This window comes from Mixophyes fleayi, chromosome 6 (assembly GCF_038048845.1).
Source record: "Mixophyes fleayi isolate aMixFle1 chromosome 6, aMixFle1.hap1, whole genome shotgun sequence".
NCBI classification, from domain to species: Eukaryota; Metazoa; Chordata; class Amphibia; order Anura; family Limnodynastidae; genus Mixophyes; species Mixophyes fleayi.
In genome coordinates, this window is record NC_134407.1 from 212169098 (window position 1) to 212187751 (window position 18654).

Sequence of the window (18654 nt, forward strand, 5' to 3'; positions counted from 1 at the left end):
GTTTTCAGACCAGCCAATGCCGCTTGTGTTCAGTTAATCACCAATCAGCAGTCTACGGTTTGAACATGACATCAGTGAAGATCACATGACACAACTCTCCAATAGCACACAGAGCAGGCTGTGAGACTCATTTACATGGGCTGCCTATAAATAGAGCTGTTGTGGGAGGTGTGGTCATCATTTTTCGTTAGTCAGTTAAGACTGTTTAGAAGATGCCTGAACCAGCTAAGTCTGCACCAGCGGCCAAGAAGGGCTCCAAGAAAGCCGTGACCAAGACCCAGAAGAAAGATGGGAAGAAGCGTAGAAAGAGCAGGAAGGAGAGTTACGCCATCTACGTGTACAAGGTGCTCAAGCAGGTCCACCCCGATACCGGCATCTCCTCCAAGGCCATGGGCATCATGAACTCCTTTGTGAATGACATCTTCGAGCGCATTGCAGGGGAAGCCTCCCGCCTGGCTCACTACAACAAGCGCTCCACCATCACCTCCCGGGAGATCCAGACCGCCGTGCGCCTCCTGTTACCGGGAGAGCTGGCCAAGCACGCCGTGTCCGAGGGCACCAAGGCCGTCACCAAGTACACCAGCGCCAAGTAATCTGCTCCTGTCCCGAGATAACACAAAGGCTCTTCTAAGAGCCACCCACATTCTCCCCATCAGGGCTATAACAATGTTAAAATATTTATTCCGTAGTTATCTATTGTTTCTGCTTAGTGATCGTTTCATTTCTTCCTAACTAATCGTCCTCCTAAATCCAGCCACAGATAATACATGAACTAAATATTAAGGGACAGCTCTTTGGAAGACAGAGGTGACGCTTAGAAGAGCCTTGTTTGTGTTGTGTAGCGCGACAAATAAGGACTCAGCCTCCGTATAGAGTGTGGCTCAGAGCAGCAACTAGCGGTCATTACAGCAGCGTGTTCGGTGACGGCGTCACGGATCTCCGCAAATTCCTCGCGTATAATATCTTCATTATTTTTCGGGCTGATCGATTGTGTTTGCATATAATGGTCACACAACTAAAATAAACAATTATTTCTTTTTTTGCTTCAGTTGCTTGCAATTGAAAAACGTTCCGTCGATCATGGCAATACCATCTAATATCTTGTATGTCTCATGCATAGTTCACTCTTTCCTAAAACGAACCGGCCTCCCAGATACACCCACAGACTGGCGATCCTAATGGTCGCTGTAAACACAAATAAGCACTTCTAGTTCAATGTCGTCAGAGAAAGCGCTGCTTTATAGCCCCAGTTACCGCTGCTGTACTGGACCTATGTGCAATACATGGGAGGATTGAACTGAGACAACGTAGGTCACTAACATAGGATCAGTTCCTCCAACCGCCTATATACTAGTCACAGAATACAGCTCTTTATAAGACATGGTGGCGGCTCTTAGAAGAGCCTTTGTGTTGTGTAGCGGGACAGACAGGAAAGGGAATCAGCCTCCGAAGCCATACAGGGTGCGGCCCTGACGTTTCAGGGCATACACCACATCCATAGCGGTGACCGTCTTCCTCTTAGCGTGCTCGGTGTAGGTGACGGCATCACGGATCACATTCTCCAAGAACACCTTAAGGACCCCGCGGGTTTCCTCGTAGATGAGCCCAGAGATGCGCTTCACACCTCCCCTGCGAGCTAGACGGCGGATGGCCGGCTTGGTGATTCCCTGGATGTTATCACGGAGAACCTTCCTGTGCCGCTTGGCGCCTCCCTTCCCGAGTCCTTTACCGCCTTTACCACGTCCAGACATTGTGAGTACTATAAAAAATAAGAGTAACTAATAATGACTGCGCGCAACCTCCTTCTTATATACACATGGGGCGGACCTAGAAGGGGACAGGGTATGGACGAAGCAGGGGGCGTGTCCTGTGACGAACGTTTCTGCTTCAGAGGACAAAGTAGGATTTTCACTCCCATTGCCGCTGATTGCCTGAATAAACAGCCAATCAGCCAATCAGTGAATAAATTCTTTTTAAAATTCCCGCTTCCATTGTTTGCCGCTTACGCTTAGAATCTAATTTCTTTTCCGTTCTCCTTCTTACTTATAGAGTGTTTGTCTGTTTAAGCTGCATGCTACTGACAATGTATCATAGACACATTGTTAAGAGGAAGTTATTAAGACAATACTATTTATGACTGTAGTGGTTGTAGTAAAATTGTCCTAAAATCAATTTCATGGATTTCTAGGAAGCAAATTCTAAATCCAAATGCAGTGAATCAATAAAAGTCAAGTGTCATAAACATAAGGTGATATCACTAAAGCCCCAACTTTCACTTTTAAGGAGGAAATAACTTTTTCTTGTGGAGATTTTCTCTTTAGATCATTTGTGGGTCTATTTATGAATTGTTTTTTCATGAAAGATGCATTTTTGATTAATATGGATTGTGTTTAAAATGCAGCTAATAATAAATATGCCCTATTATATCAGCAATGTCCAAAATATACAACATGATCCCTCCTGGCACTTTGTATTAATAAGATATTCCACCAATTGGGAGATTGTCCTCTTGTCCAACATTGTTTTGCAAACAGATCAAAACAAAGAAATACAATAATATATAGAGAGTGTTACATTTATATTAGTCTGCACTAAGTGTGGATTCTGGAAAAGAGAATGCTTTCAGGCTGTGACAATATTCATCCCAAAGGGCATCTTTGTGAATTTGAATAGCCTAATTGGGGTAATAAAGATTGACCTTGGTTAAAGGGATTTGCAAATAAAATTTTTCTAACTTATGAGTTTGTCAATAGCTTGTCCAGTTGCCTGTAGTCCATGAAAAATCGGGTAGTTGGGTCCTTTTTACTCCCAATTATTATTATTATTAATTTTTATTCATAGGGCGCCACAAAGTATCCGTAGCGCCGTACAAGGACAAACAATGGCACAGTACAAGGTGAAACAGCACAGTACAAGTAACAGTAAGCACTATAACTCTGGGGGCTCAGGCACAGCATGAAAGAGAGGGAGGGAGGGGAAAAGTGAGTATAGGCAGGTAACTATGGCCCAAGAGGGTGGGCACGGATGACAGGTTGAGAGTCACTGAGGGGAGCGGAGAGAAGCGAGAGGAGAGAGAGGGCAGAGGGACTGAGAGGAGGTGAGCTGAGTAGCTGGAGAGCACAGTTAAAAGTGATGGAAACAGATTGTTCAAAGGAGCGAACAATCTAAAGGGAGGGGAAGACAGACAGACACATGGATGAGACGGAGAGATGGGAGAAACGGAGACGGAGTCGAGCAAGGGGGAGAAGGGAAGAAGGGATGAGAAAGAGAGGTAGCCGACCAGTGGGAGTTTAGGCATGAGACTGGAAGGCTCATGGCAGCAACTCTTTGACCTCTGATTATTTAAAATATTTTTGGGGCTTCCCAGTATGCTGGGTGCTGTACTGGTTTCGTGTCACAACAATGGGGCTTAAGTCTCTCTTTGTACCAGTATCAACCTAACGGTATGTGCCCAGAGCCCTTTGTGATCTATACACAGGGCAACTAGCCTTAAATGTGAATATTATTGAGCTCACTGACGGTACCCTGTGGTGTTGTACTCTGGGTTCAGTCACATTTAGGCAGATATCTCATTATAAAGAACGTAAGATTTTTTAAAATTAACTCAAATGTCTATAACACATTAACAAGTTACACAGTGCACAATACTAACACATAAGGGTAAGAGTATATTAAATATATGAGAATTTCGACATTTTCGGTGGGTAAGGACAGTCCAGGGAATCACTGATTCACCGATCTCCCTTTCTCACAGGCACGTCTGCGATCTTTCTTAACTGTCACCCTGCTTTCAGCAGGCACATAAAAGTGAGTCAGTGAATCTGTTCCTTTTCCTGGGCAATGCTGTATCCAAACAGTCCTGCGGAAGCTGTAACCTCCAGAAGGTCCTTTCATGTGAGATATACCCCGTTTGTCCTGTGCACAATCCTTTCAATCAGCCCCAGATTTCTATTGTCCAGCATGAGTGCGTCCAGCAAGAAACCCCCTTCCTCGGTAACACGATTGGGTGATCACTATCTTTTGGGCAGCTGCCCGGTGTCAGTATTGTCCTGCACTTGCCTGTTGCTCCCTGCTCTCCTGGAAGGCCGAACCGGAGCCTGATTGAACAATAGTCTCCACTTGGCACACAAAAGAGTTTAATCCATACTCGCCAACTCTCCCAGAATGTCCGGGAGACTCCCGGGAGAGCAGGCAAATATCCCGCAAACGGCCTCTTGCCGTCATGATGACATGACATGACATGACGAAATGACATGATTCGCGGTGAATCGTGTCATTTTGGCCCCGCCTCCACGACAAAAAAAAAAAGGCATTTGGTCGCGGCCCTGCCTGGGATCTCCCGGTAAGAACTCTAAAAAGGTTGGCAGGTATGGTTTAATCACACATTACGACATTACGTTCCAAGCTTGATAGCACCGGGATCCATAACCACAAGAAACAGAAGATTGTAGTATTACCCTATGGAGGCACCCTGATTCCCAAATGCTTCTCTGTTTACATGTAGCTTAAACGCTAGTAATGTTAACATTTATACACTTTATTATGATTCTTTAAATAGCCCATTCATCCCCTTTTTTTCCAGTAACAGCGAAACAGTAGAGTTAAAATATAGTAATAGTGAAAAAAGAAACAATAAAAGGTGCTTTTTGAAATGAAAGTTTTATGAAATCATTTGTGCGTCGCCTGTTTTGTCCATATCATTGTATCATTGTATCCCATCTCAAATTGTCCTGAAATCTGGTTGTTTCATAGAAAGATCCTTTATACTAGGATGAAGAGTCTTATAATGCAGAATAATTTCACAATCATATCTGCTAACATCCTTAGGATTGTGCTTTCATACTCTACCTGCTGAATTGGCGGCTCTTATTACCTGTAACTGGATCTTAAGCAAGGAAAACTAATCACCGTTCATCATCAGCTATTTATATAGCGCCACTAATTCCGCTGCGCTGTACAGAGAACTCACTCACATCAGTCCCTGCCCCATTGGAGCTTACAGTCTAAATTCCATAACACACACACACAAACACACAGAGAGAGACTAAGGTCAATTTGATAGCATTCAATTAACCTATTAGTATGTTTTTTGAGTGTGGGAGGAAACCGGAGCACCCAGAGGAAACCCACACAAACATGGGGAGAACATACAAACTCCACACAGATAAGGTCACTGTTGATACGATTAATTAGGGCATTGGACGGAGTCTAGAGATGTAATTAGCAAGACCATTGTTCTTGGACTGCAGATTTTTGTTCTCTGGCTGAGTAGCATTCTCAATAGACTCTGGTATTCGTACAAGCATGAAACACAGTAAAACCATATTATAAATTACAGTACACACTACATATATTAAAAGTCAGTAGTTTAACACATACTTTGGGGGTGTCACTAGAAAAATGGGTCCCGGCAGGAATAACGTTTATTTGAACATGCCATTACCCTCTCTAGATCCTGGTCCTCAAGGCTTGTGGGTCATGTCACTGTGGTTATACACTTGGATTTAGGTCATATACCGACTCCTAGGCAATTATATTTAAGCCAGACTAACAATTTTCACTCAATAATCACATTGCAACACAACAAATGACAAAGGATATAGAATATTGCAATTTACCCACAAGTTTCTCGGAGTTGTACACTTCTTGAAGCTTTTCTCAACAGGCATCCCTCAGCATTGTCAATATTCCACTTCCCCATAGACAGCGACTGTACCTGGTGTCACCCTGCTTTTGGTGGGCAAACAAAGGCGTAAATCCTGAAGGCTGGAGTCCACTTTCCACCTGTCATGGTTCTTATATCCACGTTGTGGGTCACACATTTCCTTGAGCAGCTCAGCCAGAACTGTAATCCTGGCAAGTACTATCAGACATCACAGCTGGCAGAACCGGGCTTTCCTTTTACTCCCCTCATTTCTTTACACTGTCACACATCCAGGGGGAGGAGCGGGTGGTACCCGGACCAATGAGCCAAGGAACAATTATCTGAGAAGGGCAGGGTTTAGCAGGAGTCTCATTGCTTGAGGAGGAAGTATGGGTAGTAGGCAAGAGAATCTTATTGTTCTCAGCAAGGGGTAGATTACCAGGGATATCACTGATCACATAAGTCCTCCCTACTTTAGCCCATTACATGTTTTTTTGGTCTTGGGAGCTTATGGTAAACTTTTTACTTTGTTACCGTGGATGGTTTTCCCCTGAGTGTCCATCATCCCGTTTACCAATAACATACTGTGGTTCTATTGTATAGAAAAGAGCACAGTACATATAGAAGACTACATTTCTTTGTACTTGCAGCAATTATCAAACATTAAATAATAACATTTCACAAAAGACATGCAGATGGATCTTAGGTGGTGTATAAGAAACCTATATAAAGCTTCAACTTTCCTGATGAAAGGGGGTCCCTATCATCATCATTTATTTATATAGCGCCAAAATAATCCATAGCGGGATAACCTTTATTGCACAGTACCAGGAAGCTCCATCTTGTCACAAAACCCAAGTCCATTGATCCTTTTACCGGGCCAAGTGTTGGAGATGATACTATGTGCTGACTGAGACTGAGATGGTAATTATTATTCTTCATGGCGAGAGAGTCCATTGGTGTTGGCTTTTTCTTTACCCCTTTTATGAGATACAACAACGTTAAAAGATTACAAAGCTAAACTCCAGCATAATATTCTCCGATCACCTCCGGCAGTCCTATGTAACCAACTAAGCGGTGATGACTGAAAATTCCCTGCCACACAGATAGGGCTGCAGTTTGTTAAAGGCCCATACAAATGATAGGCATTGGTTCACAACAGTTGAATAAGCTATTTCCCTGTCTAGCAGTTTCTGGGAGATGTAAGCTACGGGATGCTCCTGTCCATCGCTATCAATCTGGCACAATACTGCCGCCAGCCCATTCCCTGAAGCGCCAATTTGTACCAGGAATCTTCTCTGAAACTCCGGAGCAGCCAGCACATGAGTCTGAGCCAACAATGACTTCTGCTGGCTAAATGCCTTCTCACAGTCAGGGGACCAAATCAATGTCTTGAGGGGTTTCTGGCAGCCAAGTCAGTCAGCTGCTTTGCAATAGCGCTGTAGTAGGGAACACATTTTTTGTAATAACCGTCAGTGCCCAAAACGGCTCTTACCTGTCTCTGCCTCAACTTTTGCCACTTCTTTTATTTTTTTCTCCTCCAACCTTGTGTCCCAAATATAAAACTTCCACCATCTGCATCTGACATTTGTCTGGTCTTATGGTCAGCCCAATGGCATGGATACAAGCCAGTGGCTGTTCTATATGGCCCACAAATTGCTATATATAGTTATGTTGTCTAAATTGGCTTGGGCTAAACACTGGCCCCCCCTCTAGAATATGATCTTCTGTGAGATGAAAAGTGTCTGGGGCATTTTTCATTTTGAAAGAAATTACTTCAAATGCAAATAACACAAATGAAGTGATAACAGCTGACCGTTCCTGAGCCCCACTGATTAAGGAGATTTGCCAATAGTATTAAGTCAATAGTGGAGACTGGACATAGGGTATATGTCGGTGACTGTCACCTCATTCAGTTGTCAGTAATCCACATAGAACCGGGTTGGAAGAGCACTTAAATTATATACGGATGGGGACTAGTATTAGTACCTTTTCACTAATCTGTAGTTAACAGATTTGGGTGTGCCTATCATACCCTTGTTTTTTGCTTATTCTGTGAGGTTTGGATGTGTTAGAGAGAACGGTTATGAAGATTAATGGAAATAACTCACTGTTTTTCTTTGTACAGTATTATGGCAACCTCAAGACTTGAAATCTTCCCTTCCCAGTTTTCTTGTACTAGGTCTAATGGGCCCCTCAATCATCATCATCATCATCATCATCATCATCATCATCATCATCATCACTATTTATTTATATGGTGCCACTCATTCCGCAGCGCTGTACAGAGAACTCATTCACATCAGTCTCTGCCCCATTGGAACTTACAGTCTAAATTCCTTAACACACACACACAGACACAGACTAGGGTCAATTTGACAGCAGTCAATTAACCTACCAGTATGTTTTTGGAGTGTGGGAGGAAACCAGAGTACCTGGAGGAAACACACGCATACACAGGGAGAACATACAAACTCCACACAGATAAGGCCATGATCAGGAATTGAACTCATGACCCCGGTGCTGTGAGGCACAAGTGCTAACCACTGAGCCACCATGCTGCCCTATCACAGCTCATATAGCAACTTGAATGGAGAAAACCTGGTGGAATCCTGCGGTACCTCTCTGTATGCAAAGAAGAGCTGTCGCAGGGACCTTTCACAGATTCCCCTTCCCGAGATGACATATGTGCAGAGATATTGTTTTAAAGTACCCTGGAAACACTCAAATTATCTATTAGTATGTGAATGATAAGGGGTATTATGTTGGGTTCTTAACACAAATTTTTCCCATAGTATATTCATAAATTCCCTCATAAGTTGGGATCTCTAGTCACTGACCACCCTGCTAAAAAATGCATAAGGGCTTGTGTGATATGCTTTGTATAAAAGAGCCACTGCTTCTGGATACAGGGCGGCAAAGTCCTTTAGGGTGAGGGTAAATCTTTTCCTGGTCCCGCTGGTTTGCAGAATGGGATCCTACAACGTCTATGGCTACCCACTGAAATGGTTCCCCCTACGATCGGCATGAGTAACAGAGGTAGGTACCCTACATGGGTCCCCCAGTCCACTGGCACACATCACATGTAGCCTTAAATCACTTTACACATTAAGTTATACCTGGCCAAAAAAAACTGCACTGTAGCTGGAGAATACTTTTAATAATACCTAAATGTTCAGCCACTGGAACATCATGGGCCAAGGCTAGTAGCCGGGCCCTATATTTGTGAGATACTACTAGCTGTTGAACAGCGGTCCAGGGATCACCTGTGGATTTTATGTCTATCACTGGGTATAATAACCCCTCTACCCACACTATCCTATCTCCTAATGTAGGGTCATAGGTCTGTTCAGCTGCACTATCTAGTCCTGCCAGTGATGAGTCAGTTTGTTAGGCTCTACGGAACTCCTCCCAGTTTACCACCCCATGTCAACCTTTGAAGACTATCAGGATTTCAAACAGACTACACGTAATTATTGTCTCGGGCGCTGTGTTATATATCTCATATTTTCACACTCTGGATAGTGCTACATTATCCTCTATACGGACTAGGAGTTATATACTCCCCACTATATATGCCATCTACAGACGGGTGAGACCTTTCCTTATTTTCCGTATATACAGGTTTTTATTATTTTTATTATACACCCATACTCCAATTAGAAGGTGTACTGGCCAGAAACCAAGTTGATATATATCCATAGAGACTTTTGTTCTATATGATTGTTTTATTGTTTGATTACATGCTTTTATGCAATTGTTTAAGAGTATATTATCTGTACCAGTTTACATGTGTGATCAGCTATAATAACATTTTTACATCAATAAATATATCCTTTTTTGGACGCTCCATATATACTTGTTTTTCTATTTCCAGGAAGAGGAATGAAATGTCATAGGAGGCATCAGAGTCTACTACATCCAGGGCCGCTATCAGGGGGGTACGGGGGGTACCCTTGTACCGGGCCCGGGCTCACCAAGGGGCCCGGCAGCACACTCTTACCAGGGGGCCCGCTATCTTCAGTCTGGCTGTCACTGTGACAGCCAGACTGAAGACAGCAGCGAAGACGCCAGGCCTGAAGGACTTCCTTAAGCCTTAACTTCCGCAGTGGAACGAATCCACCAACAGGAAGTTCCAAATGCCGAACTTCCTGTTGGTGGAACGCATATGCGTTCCACTGCGGGAGTTAAGGTCTGCAGTGTCTCTCTCCCTCCCTCTCCCCTAATACTAATATATATATATATACACACACATATAATCATTTTTTTTTACATAAAATATATATTATATATTATATATATATATATATATATATATATATATATATATATATATATATATATATTATACATAATATATATTTTATGTAAAAAAAGTGATTATATGTGTGTGTGTATATATATATATATATATATATATATATATCACTTTTTGCACACATTTTAAATATATATATATATATATTAGGGCCCCCCTTAACTTACCTTTCAATCGCCTAAGTCTGAACCCCTTCATTTTTTTTTTCATTGCCTTGGGCCCCCTTTCCCCTTGGGCCCCCAGGCACCTGCCCATCGTGCACAGTTGTAAAGATGGCCCTGATTCATGGGGGGGTCATCAGGGGGGGGGGAGGCCCTGACTACATCAACATTTACTTCCCAAAGACATTTAGCAGAGATGCAGCTGATAAGTAACTGTCTTAATAGTATTACTAACACTATTTATCCTGCAGCCATGGACTCATTCCTGGTGCTGGAGGAACTATACTTTAAGCCAGGTAGGACACCGGCCTGGACTTGTGTGATAAGAGCATACTTGCCAACATTTGTTTTCTGGGTTCCGGGAGATGCCGGCTGGGACGTGGGCGTACAGGGAGCAGGGCGCCGAGATCGTGGCATTTTGACCCCCCCCCCCCCCTTGACGTGATGACGCAAATCGCGTCATTTTACAGCGGGGGCGGATTCCGGGTGAATCGCGGCGTTTAAACCGAATTTTGCCGATCAGAGAGATTGCCACACTCGCCCGGGAGTCCGGGAGACTCTCGCGAAATGCGGGAGTCTCCCGGACATTCCGGGAGAGTTGGCAAGTATGGATAAGAGGAGAGTACCCAGCATTGGCCAAGTAGGGGTAAACCTCTGGGAATCTCCTCTCATCAGTATAACTGGCGCTATTCAAAATCAGGTTCTCAAATTTCACCATGTGGCCTTGTTAAAGTAATTTTGTATTGTGTTAGTAAAACTGTTCAGTGTTAAGGAGCCTAACCACGTAAAACTGTCTGAGAAAACATATAGTAATAAAACACCTGGGTACCCAATTCGGCCACTCAAACCTTGACTGTGGGATTCTATGCACCAGTGGTTGGGCTCCCGGGACCAGAAGTTTAGAAAGTTCTGTACTCCTCTGGGGTAGAAAATCCACTAAGGGCTAGATTTACTAAACTGCGGGTTTGAAAAAGTGGAGATGTTGCCTATAGCAACCAATCAGATTCTAGCTGTCATTTTGTAGAATGCACTAAATAAATGAAAGCTAGAATCTGATTGGTTGCCATAGGCAACATCTCCACTTTTTTAAACCTGCAGTTTAGTAAATCTAGCCCTAAGAGTTTAATGCACAATCAGCCTGCACTTAAAGACATGTACATCCTATTGATTCATGGCAGCCTGTCCAGAGGGTAGTCTTCCTTGAACACCTTACTGTCACAGGATGGATATGAACTCTTTTTGTCTGTAAATCATTGTAATATTACACCAGGACATAATTGTAAAAATGATAAAACAAATGTTATTTTTTTTATAAAAGATACATATACAATGAATAGGTACTTAGCTGTGGAATACAATTTGATTGTTGAGAAATGTCTTGATCTGAGGAGCCCCGTTGCTATATATCATTCAGTGTACTCAGGATAATTCATTAGATACAGCTTTTTTCACGTTCTAGTCAAAGCTAAAGCTATCTGGGTGCTGGCTGTCTAATAAAGCTCTTAAACTAACCCCCCTTGTCCCCCCTGAGACTAGTTAAAACCAGTTATTTGCTGACATATAGAAATGTCTTTGTACTAACAGGGACCATTGTATGTATGTTATCTACAAAACAGGGGGGCTTGCATGAGACAATAATCCTGTTAACCCTTTCCATCACATTCCCCTCTTCACATTCTAATAACATGCCTGAGATTAGGATTCCCAAATCCACTAATGTGAAAGGGGACCCTCATGCCCCCTGACCCTTCTTCAGGACTGTGGGAACCAGGGAGAGTTTACAACAGACAGTTTCCAGGGACAATGATATGCTTTATTTTAAGGATAATACCGACTGGATGCTACAGATCCATGAGACCTCACTAATCCAGGCATCCACAGGGAATTGCAGTTGAAACCTGCTCCTTTAATTATCAAACTGCCTCTTTCTGTGTACCCGCTGCCAAGTCAGGTAGGACAGGACGTAAAGAGCGCAAATTCAATATTTCTTGGTGGAGTCTTCCTATCCACTGTAGATTGTGATGTATTGTAATTGAACCTAAATACGATACTAGACCGCAGTCCTTAATTACCCAATTCATCTTCCGTTGGTTGTCAGTGTATACGAGATACCTAGGAAAGGGTTGTAGGATGTGCCCAGATTCTGGTATATACATTAGAAACTGCTAGAGCTGTAGGAGGAGATGGTGGTGGAGGGCAGAAAGTCTCCATCGCTGATCTACAATCTTGTACAAGAGTAAATGGAGAGATGTGAATTTACAAATTGATGTCCCTACTCTATCCTAAAGATGGACTACAAGTTCCTTGCCAAGATACTAGCCAACGAGCTAAAGGCTGTCATCAGACTGATAGATTACCCAGACCAGACCCTGTGGCATTCCGGGAAGCAGGATTGCAGATAGTCTTGCCCTTCTGAAGGACAAGCTCCAATACATAAAGGATCACTGCTGGCTAGTCTTTGCCGTTGACCATGTTTTACAGGAGTTTACACTAGGGAACTGTACATTATACATGCGGCGGGTCCGCCCATTGCTGCTTTAAAAATGGCAATCTCTCTCTGGCCATTGTAACTCATCTCATTAGCTCTGGAAACGTTTTACAAAGTTGGAATTTACAGCTGTTGGTAATTAAGCCTTGGACCGACGTAAAAATTCTAAATACTATAAGGCTGCTAAGGTTTGTGGGCTTTATTGGAGCTGCAAAAACGAACCCCACCCTCACATTCAATTAATAGTCCCCAACCCATCTGAGCATTAAATTAATCGTCCCATTAGCCCACCCTAAATTCATAGGTACCACATAACCCCACTATTACATAATCTCATCATCAAAAAGTATCCACCACCAATACATTAAAAGCTCCCACCACCATTAAAAGATTAGCCCCCACACGTATCCTACTATGAAAGTAGTAGCTCACATCCAACCCACATTACATTAAGAGCCAACTCCTACACTTACATTAAAATCCATTTTCCTCCCTCCCCCACACTTACAATAAAAGCCCCTCTAAGTAGACTCCATTTTTTTTTATACAGGATCTTAGTTCAGTGGGATATTTATTCGTTAGCATCTAAAGTGCAATAACTTTGTAGACACAACTTTTAACTGGAATGTACACACATAAGTGTAAATCTTACCTCTCAGATTATTATTTTATGGAGATCCCCCTCCCTGAGATTGCACTTTCCTTTTGTCTGAGCAGGAGAATTTCTAAATTTGGTTGGCCATTAGACTGGGGCTGTACCCACATGGCACAATGAATTTATTTATTTATTTCACAACTTGTTTTGTCACTTTTTACTTGTATAGTTTTTTTTCTCACAGCTCTAGAGGGTGCAGTGGATGTTAAGGGCTCTGTATTTTTTATCTGTATTGTTTTTTACATTATATATCCCTATGCTATATTATGGTGTGTAATATGGTGTATATTGTTTAATGTGATTATAGCCTTCTGTGAGTTTGTATGATGTTCTGTTAATAAACCCACCTTACTGGTTAAGAGATAGTTGCTTGGGTGTCTAAAAGCCACAAATATCTCTCAGCCAGTTATTAGGCGGCTATAGCCTAGCTCAGATAGGGCCGGGTGTCAGAAGGTAGATTATGAATGCAGAGCAGTCTTATTGCTAGCCATGGGTGGAAGGGGGTGGAGGGTGCTTCACATTCCAAGTATGGAAGCTAGCAGCTTGTTGTAGTTATCAATAATTGTTCCTCTGAAGAAATGACCTATCAGTGAAGGACCACCTGTATGCTGATGACAACCAAATCTATCTTTCCTCCACTGACATCTCGTCTTCCCTCATCTCTCGTGTCCCCTGCTGACTCTTGGCCATTCTGTCTTGGATGTATCAGCGCTTTCTTAACCTTTCTAAGACTAAACTATTTGTCTGTGGGTCATCCTTGACTACTCCCTCTACTTCAAACCTCATATTCTCTTCATAGCCTCTTCATATTTAGAAGCTTCCACCTCCAGAGAATATCCTAGATACAGACCATTCCTTCAGTGGAAGCTACAAAAACTCTTATTCACTCTCTTATAATTCCGCACCTAGATTCTGTAATCTTGTCCTCTCTGGCATAGCCAACTCCCAACTTGCCCCTCTTCAGTCTAACCTCAATGCTGCTGCCCACCTTTTTTTTCCTCTCCCTTCTCTCATCCTTACCTATAAAGCCCTCAGTTTATTCCCCACTATATCTCTATGCACACTCCTTCCTGCCCCCTCCACTCTGCCAATGACCGCCTCCCAGTGGTGGATTCAGGGGGAGGGGGGGGGGGGGTGATCGAGACAATCGCCACCCCACTAGCAGGGGCTTGCTGTCAGCGGCTGCACACTATGTGCAGGTCCGTTCGGCAGACACAGGCAGGGAGAGTGTGCGGGCCGGCTGCTCTGTGTTTTAAAAACAATCAGAGCAGCCGGGCAGAACACTCTCCCTGCCTGTCTCTACCCAACGGACCTGCACATAGTGTGCAGCCATAGGCAGCCGTAGCTGTCAAAAAGAGGGCGGGGGCTAAATCACCCCTGTAAAATTATTTTCTAGATCTGCCCCTACCGCCTCCTCCTCTCAACAGCACTGATTACTTCTTCCCATTCCCACCTCCAGGCAGAACTTCGGCCCGGTTGCTCCTCAGCTGTGGAACAATATCTTACTCTCTATAAGATTAGATTCTTCTCTCAAATGTTTCAAGCATGTCTTTTCTTTATTCAAACCTATCAGCCCCCTCCTAACTCCTTTGCATCTGCTATCACCTCCACTCCTCCACCCGCTGCCACCATATTTGTGTCTTCCTTTCCCTTTAAGAAGTGAGCTAGCATGAGCAGGGCCCTCTATCCTTGTGTTCTCCTTGCATTACTGCATCACCCTCTAGGTCTGCTTCCCTAGTTCTGTTTTCTTGAGCCCAGGATTACTTTGGACATTACCATCATAGTCTCTCACTGACCCGTAGATAATGTGATCTGCATTATAAAGTTATCTGTATAATATATTAACTAGAAGATGTATGGACTTTGTATAATTATATTTACGCTAATAAATAATTAAGCAATGTGTTATGGATTGTTGCTGTCTGTGCATTGTACACTACTGTACATTTCATGTATGAAGCTGCTGATCTTTTGTGGTGTGTTGTGAATACAAGATAATAACAATAATAATAGATTACACCTGTACAACTGCTTGTTAATGCAAATATCTAACCAGCCAATCATGTGGCAGCAATTCAATGCATACAAGCATTCATGCAAGATCGAGAGGTTCAGAAAGGTGATCTAAGGATTTTAGCCATCGGATTTTCATGCAAAACAAAGTTTACAGCAAATGGCGCAAAATGAAAAACATCCAGTGAGCGGCAGTTCCATGGGTAAAAACAACTTGAGGACAACGGAGAACGGCCGGAGTGGTTCAACCTGACAGGAAGGTGACAGCAACTCACATAACCACAACTGTGTTACAACAGTGGTTCTGTCAGCTAATAACAGGAGACTGAGACTACAGCGGCACAGACTGGACAGTTGAAGATTGAGAAACTATTACCTGTCTCAATTTCTGCAAATGGTAGGGCCAGAATTTGAAATAAACAGGAATCAATGGATCCATCCTGCCTTGTGTCAGTGGTGAAGGCTGGTAGTGGTGGTGTAATGGTGGTGGGAATGTTTTCTTGGCACACATTAGGCTTCTTAATGCAATTTGAGCATCGTTTAACTGCCACAGTCCATCTGAGTATTGTTGCTGACCATGTGCATCCCTTTATAGCCACAATCTAGCCATCTTCTACCGACTACTTCCAGTAGAATAACGTGGCGTGTCACAAAACTAAATACCACCCCACGCTGGTTCCACCAACGTGACAATGATTTCAGTGAACTCCAGTGGCCTCCACAGTAACCGGTTCTCAATCCAACTGGGCACCTTTAGGATTTGCTGCATCGGGAAATTTGCAGCATAAATACAGCAATGAAATTTGCCAATATGCCATCATGGACCAGAATGTCTAATGAATGCTCCTTGCACTTGTTGTATTCAAGACACAAACAATGCAGGCTTTTCTGGGCGCAAGGGGGGAGGGGGGGGGGGAGATCCAGTCAGCGTCGGACTGGCCCAGCGGGTTACCGGTAAAATCACCAGTAGGCCCGGCTACCTTATGGCCACACCCCCTTTTAGATGTGGGCGGAGCTTACCTGGAGGCCCGTTGTCCTCACCAGGGTGCCCACAGTCCTCTCCGGCGTCCCTGCTGCTGCAGATGACTGGCTTTCATTGACAGCCAGTCATCTTTCAAATGCGATTGCAGCTGCGATCATGTGACCCGCCCCCTCCCCCTGTCAGCTGATGATCCCGCCGCCGCTGAAGGGAGAAGGAGCAGAGAGGCTGCAGCAATCAACTGTTGGGTAAGTAGACTTTAACCAGTTGTTTATATTGTTTGTGCTATCACTATATATATATATATATGTGTATATATATATGTATGTATATGTGTGTGAATTGAGAGCACTATTGCAGGCATAATATGAATTGGGGACACTTGTGTGGCAAAACATTGGAGGCACTACTATGTGGCAGAACATTGGGGGCACTACTATGTGGCAGAACATTGTTTTGGGGCACTATTGTGTGGCATTACAGTGGGGGCACTACTGTGTGGCAGAACATTGTTTTGGGGGCAATACTGTGTTGCATAACATTGTTTTGGGGGCACTACTATGTGGCATAGGGGGGCTGCCTATCTATACTAAACTATAGGGGGGCTGCCTATGCTAAACTATAGTGAGGGGGGATGCACAGAGAACACTATAGGGATGGGGTGATGGACCTTTAATGCTGAGGTGGTTTGGGTCTATAATTGAATGTGGGGCTGAGTGTGGGGAGGAGGACTATCTATTAAATGTGAATATTAATTATTTAATGCTAGGAATGGTTGTGGGAAATGGATGAATTAAACGTAAATGCTATTAATTTATTGCTGGGGCTGTTTGGAGGGAGGGTAATAGGTTTATTTATTAAATGGGAATACTATTAATTTAATGTTGGGGTTGGTTGGAGAGAAATAGATCTATTTATCAAATGTGAGCACTATTACTTTAATGTTGAGGCTGGAGAGAGGCCTTATTATTAAATGTGGGTGCTGTTGATTTAATGGCAGGGATGGTTGGCGTTTCTAAATGTACCCATTATTTTTTTCTAAATAGGGCCCTCAACATTCCAGGATCCAGACAAGCCGCAACTAAAGAAACCAGCAGCCACAGGTGATAAAAGTGACCTTAACAGGTAGGACAGTCTGTCAAATGATCTGAGTCTAGTACAGGCTTGGCTAACTTGTGGTACTCCAGGTGTTGTGAAACTATAAGTCCCAGCATACCCTTACAGCAATAAGCTGCTATATATTGGCAAAGCATGCTGGGGCTTGTAGTTTCACAACACCTGGAGTACCACAGGTTAGCCAATCGTGGTCTAGTGGGACAATCCTGATTTTTGGTGACTGTTCTGCCCAATCTAAGGGGCAGGTCAAGACTGTGTATTCTTTATACACACTACATTCTTAATATACTACACTAAGGTGCTAGCTGTCCTTCGTGGACTGACCACTCCCCCTCTAGTGTCTGGTCCCGCCTCTATGATGGCTCACCACCCCCCCCCCCCTGGTGGGCCCTTCATGCCCCAATCCAACATTGGGTCCAGTACCAGAAAGGTCAGGTGTAGCTAATAAAGTGGTGGATGTGTGTGTGTATTTGCTGACACTGATTTATGTAGTGTTTGTTTTAGAGTGCCATACTAGCTTTTGTTTTCATAAAACTATTCTTCAGGTTTGGTTACTTGGCCATATTGCTTCACCTTCTGATTACCAAGTTACAATTTCCAGTACCCCTTTTAACAATTGTCTTGGCTTCAATGCTATTTTTAATTATTCCGGGGCTTCTGTAAAGTGAAGTTGGGTTTATGTTAATTGGGACTTGATACAAAGGAGATTACTTATAATTGGGGGTGGTAAGTATCACTGTGATACAGAATGAAGTACTGATGTTATCTACCATACCAGCGGTGCTCTAGGAGCCCGGCAAAGTCCCCTCCTTCATGAAGTATTTTTTTATATTACAAGCGGCCTGTTATTCACAGGTTAATAAATTCTCTATGGGGTCTGCAGTAGGTGTCTGTAATTAGAAATCTCGGATTCATCCACGGTTACCCCTTTGCAGCCCATGTTGGCTCTCCAACAATTGTTACATAGACCACACAGTGTTATCAGATTCCTCATTTGCGATTTATTGCTCCTAATAAATGTGGACATTTAGGTGCATATTGTTCTCTTAAGTGACAATTACTTTTTCTTATGATTTTTCTTTTCATCATCCAGTTTGAATTTCTTTTCAGTCTCTTTAGTTTTGTGTTTTAATAAAGTCTATTTTGTAATACATGCATCAAGATTTGTATTTTTTCTGCAATAATGAAATGCTAACCTCTAGTTTTTGGAGATATACATTTCTGCAGTGGGTTGATTATTTTCAGCACTGTTCTATTTAACTATTTTTGGATGCAATTAA

General features: G+C 43.1%; 2 protein-coding genes across 4 annotated transcripts in view; one reads left to right on the forward strand and one right to left on the reverse strand.

The window, feature by feature from the left end:
• The window catches only part of LOC142159811 (uncharacterized), a 316766-nt gene that overhangs the window by 106522 nt on the left and 191590 nt on the right, over nucleotides 1-18654 (reverse strand). The window lies entirely within an intron of this gene.
• Nucleotides 170-604, forward strand: LOC142160007 (histone H2B 1.1). The gene has a single exon (XM_075214925.1). It carries the CDS (start codon nucleotides 213-215, stop codon nucleotides 591-593), a length of 381 nt encoding a protein of 126 aa, XP_075071026.1. The 5' UTR covers nucleotides 170-212; the 3' UTR covers nucleotides 594-604.

Coding starts and splice junctions, on each gene's coding strand:
- LOC142160007 (XM_075214925.1), top strand. CDS start 213: ATGCCTGAACCAGCTAAGTCTGCACCAGCGGCCAAGAAGGGCTCCAAG.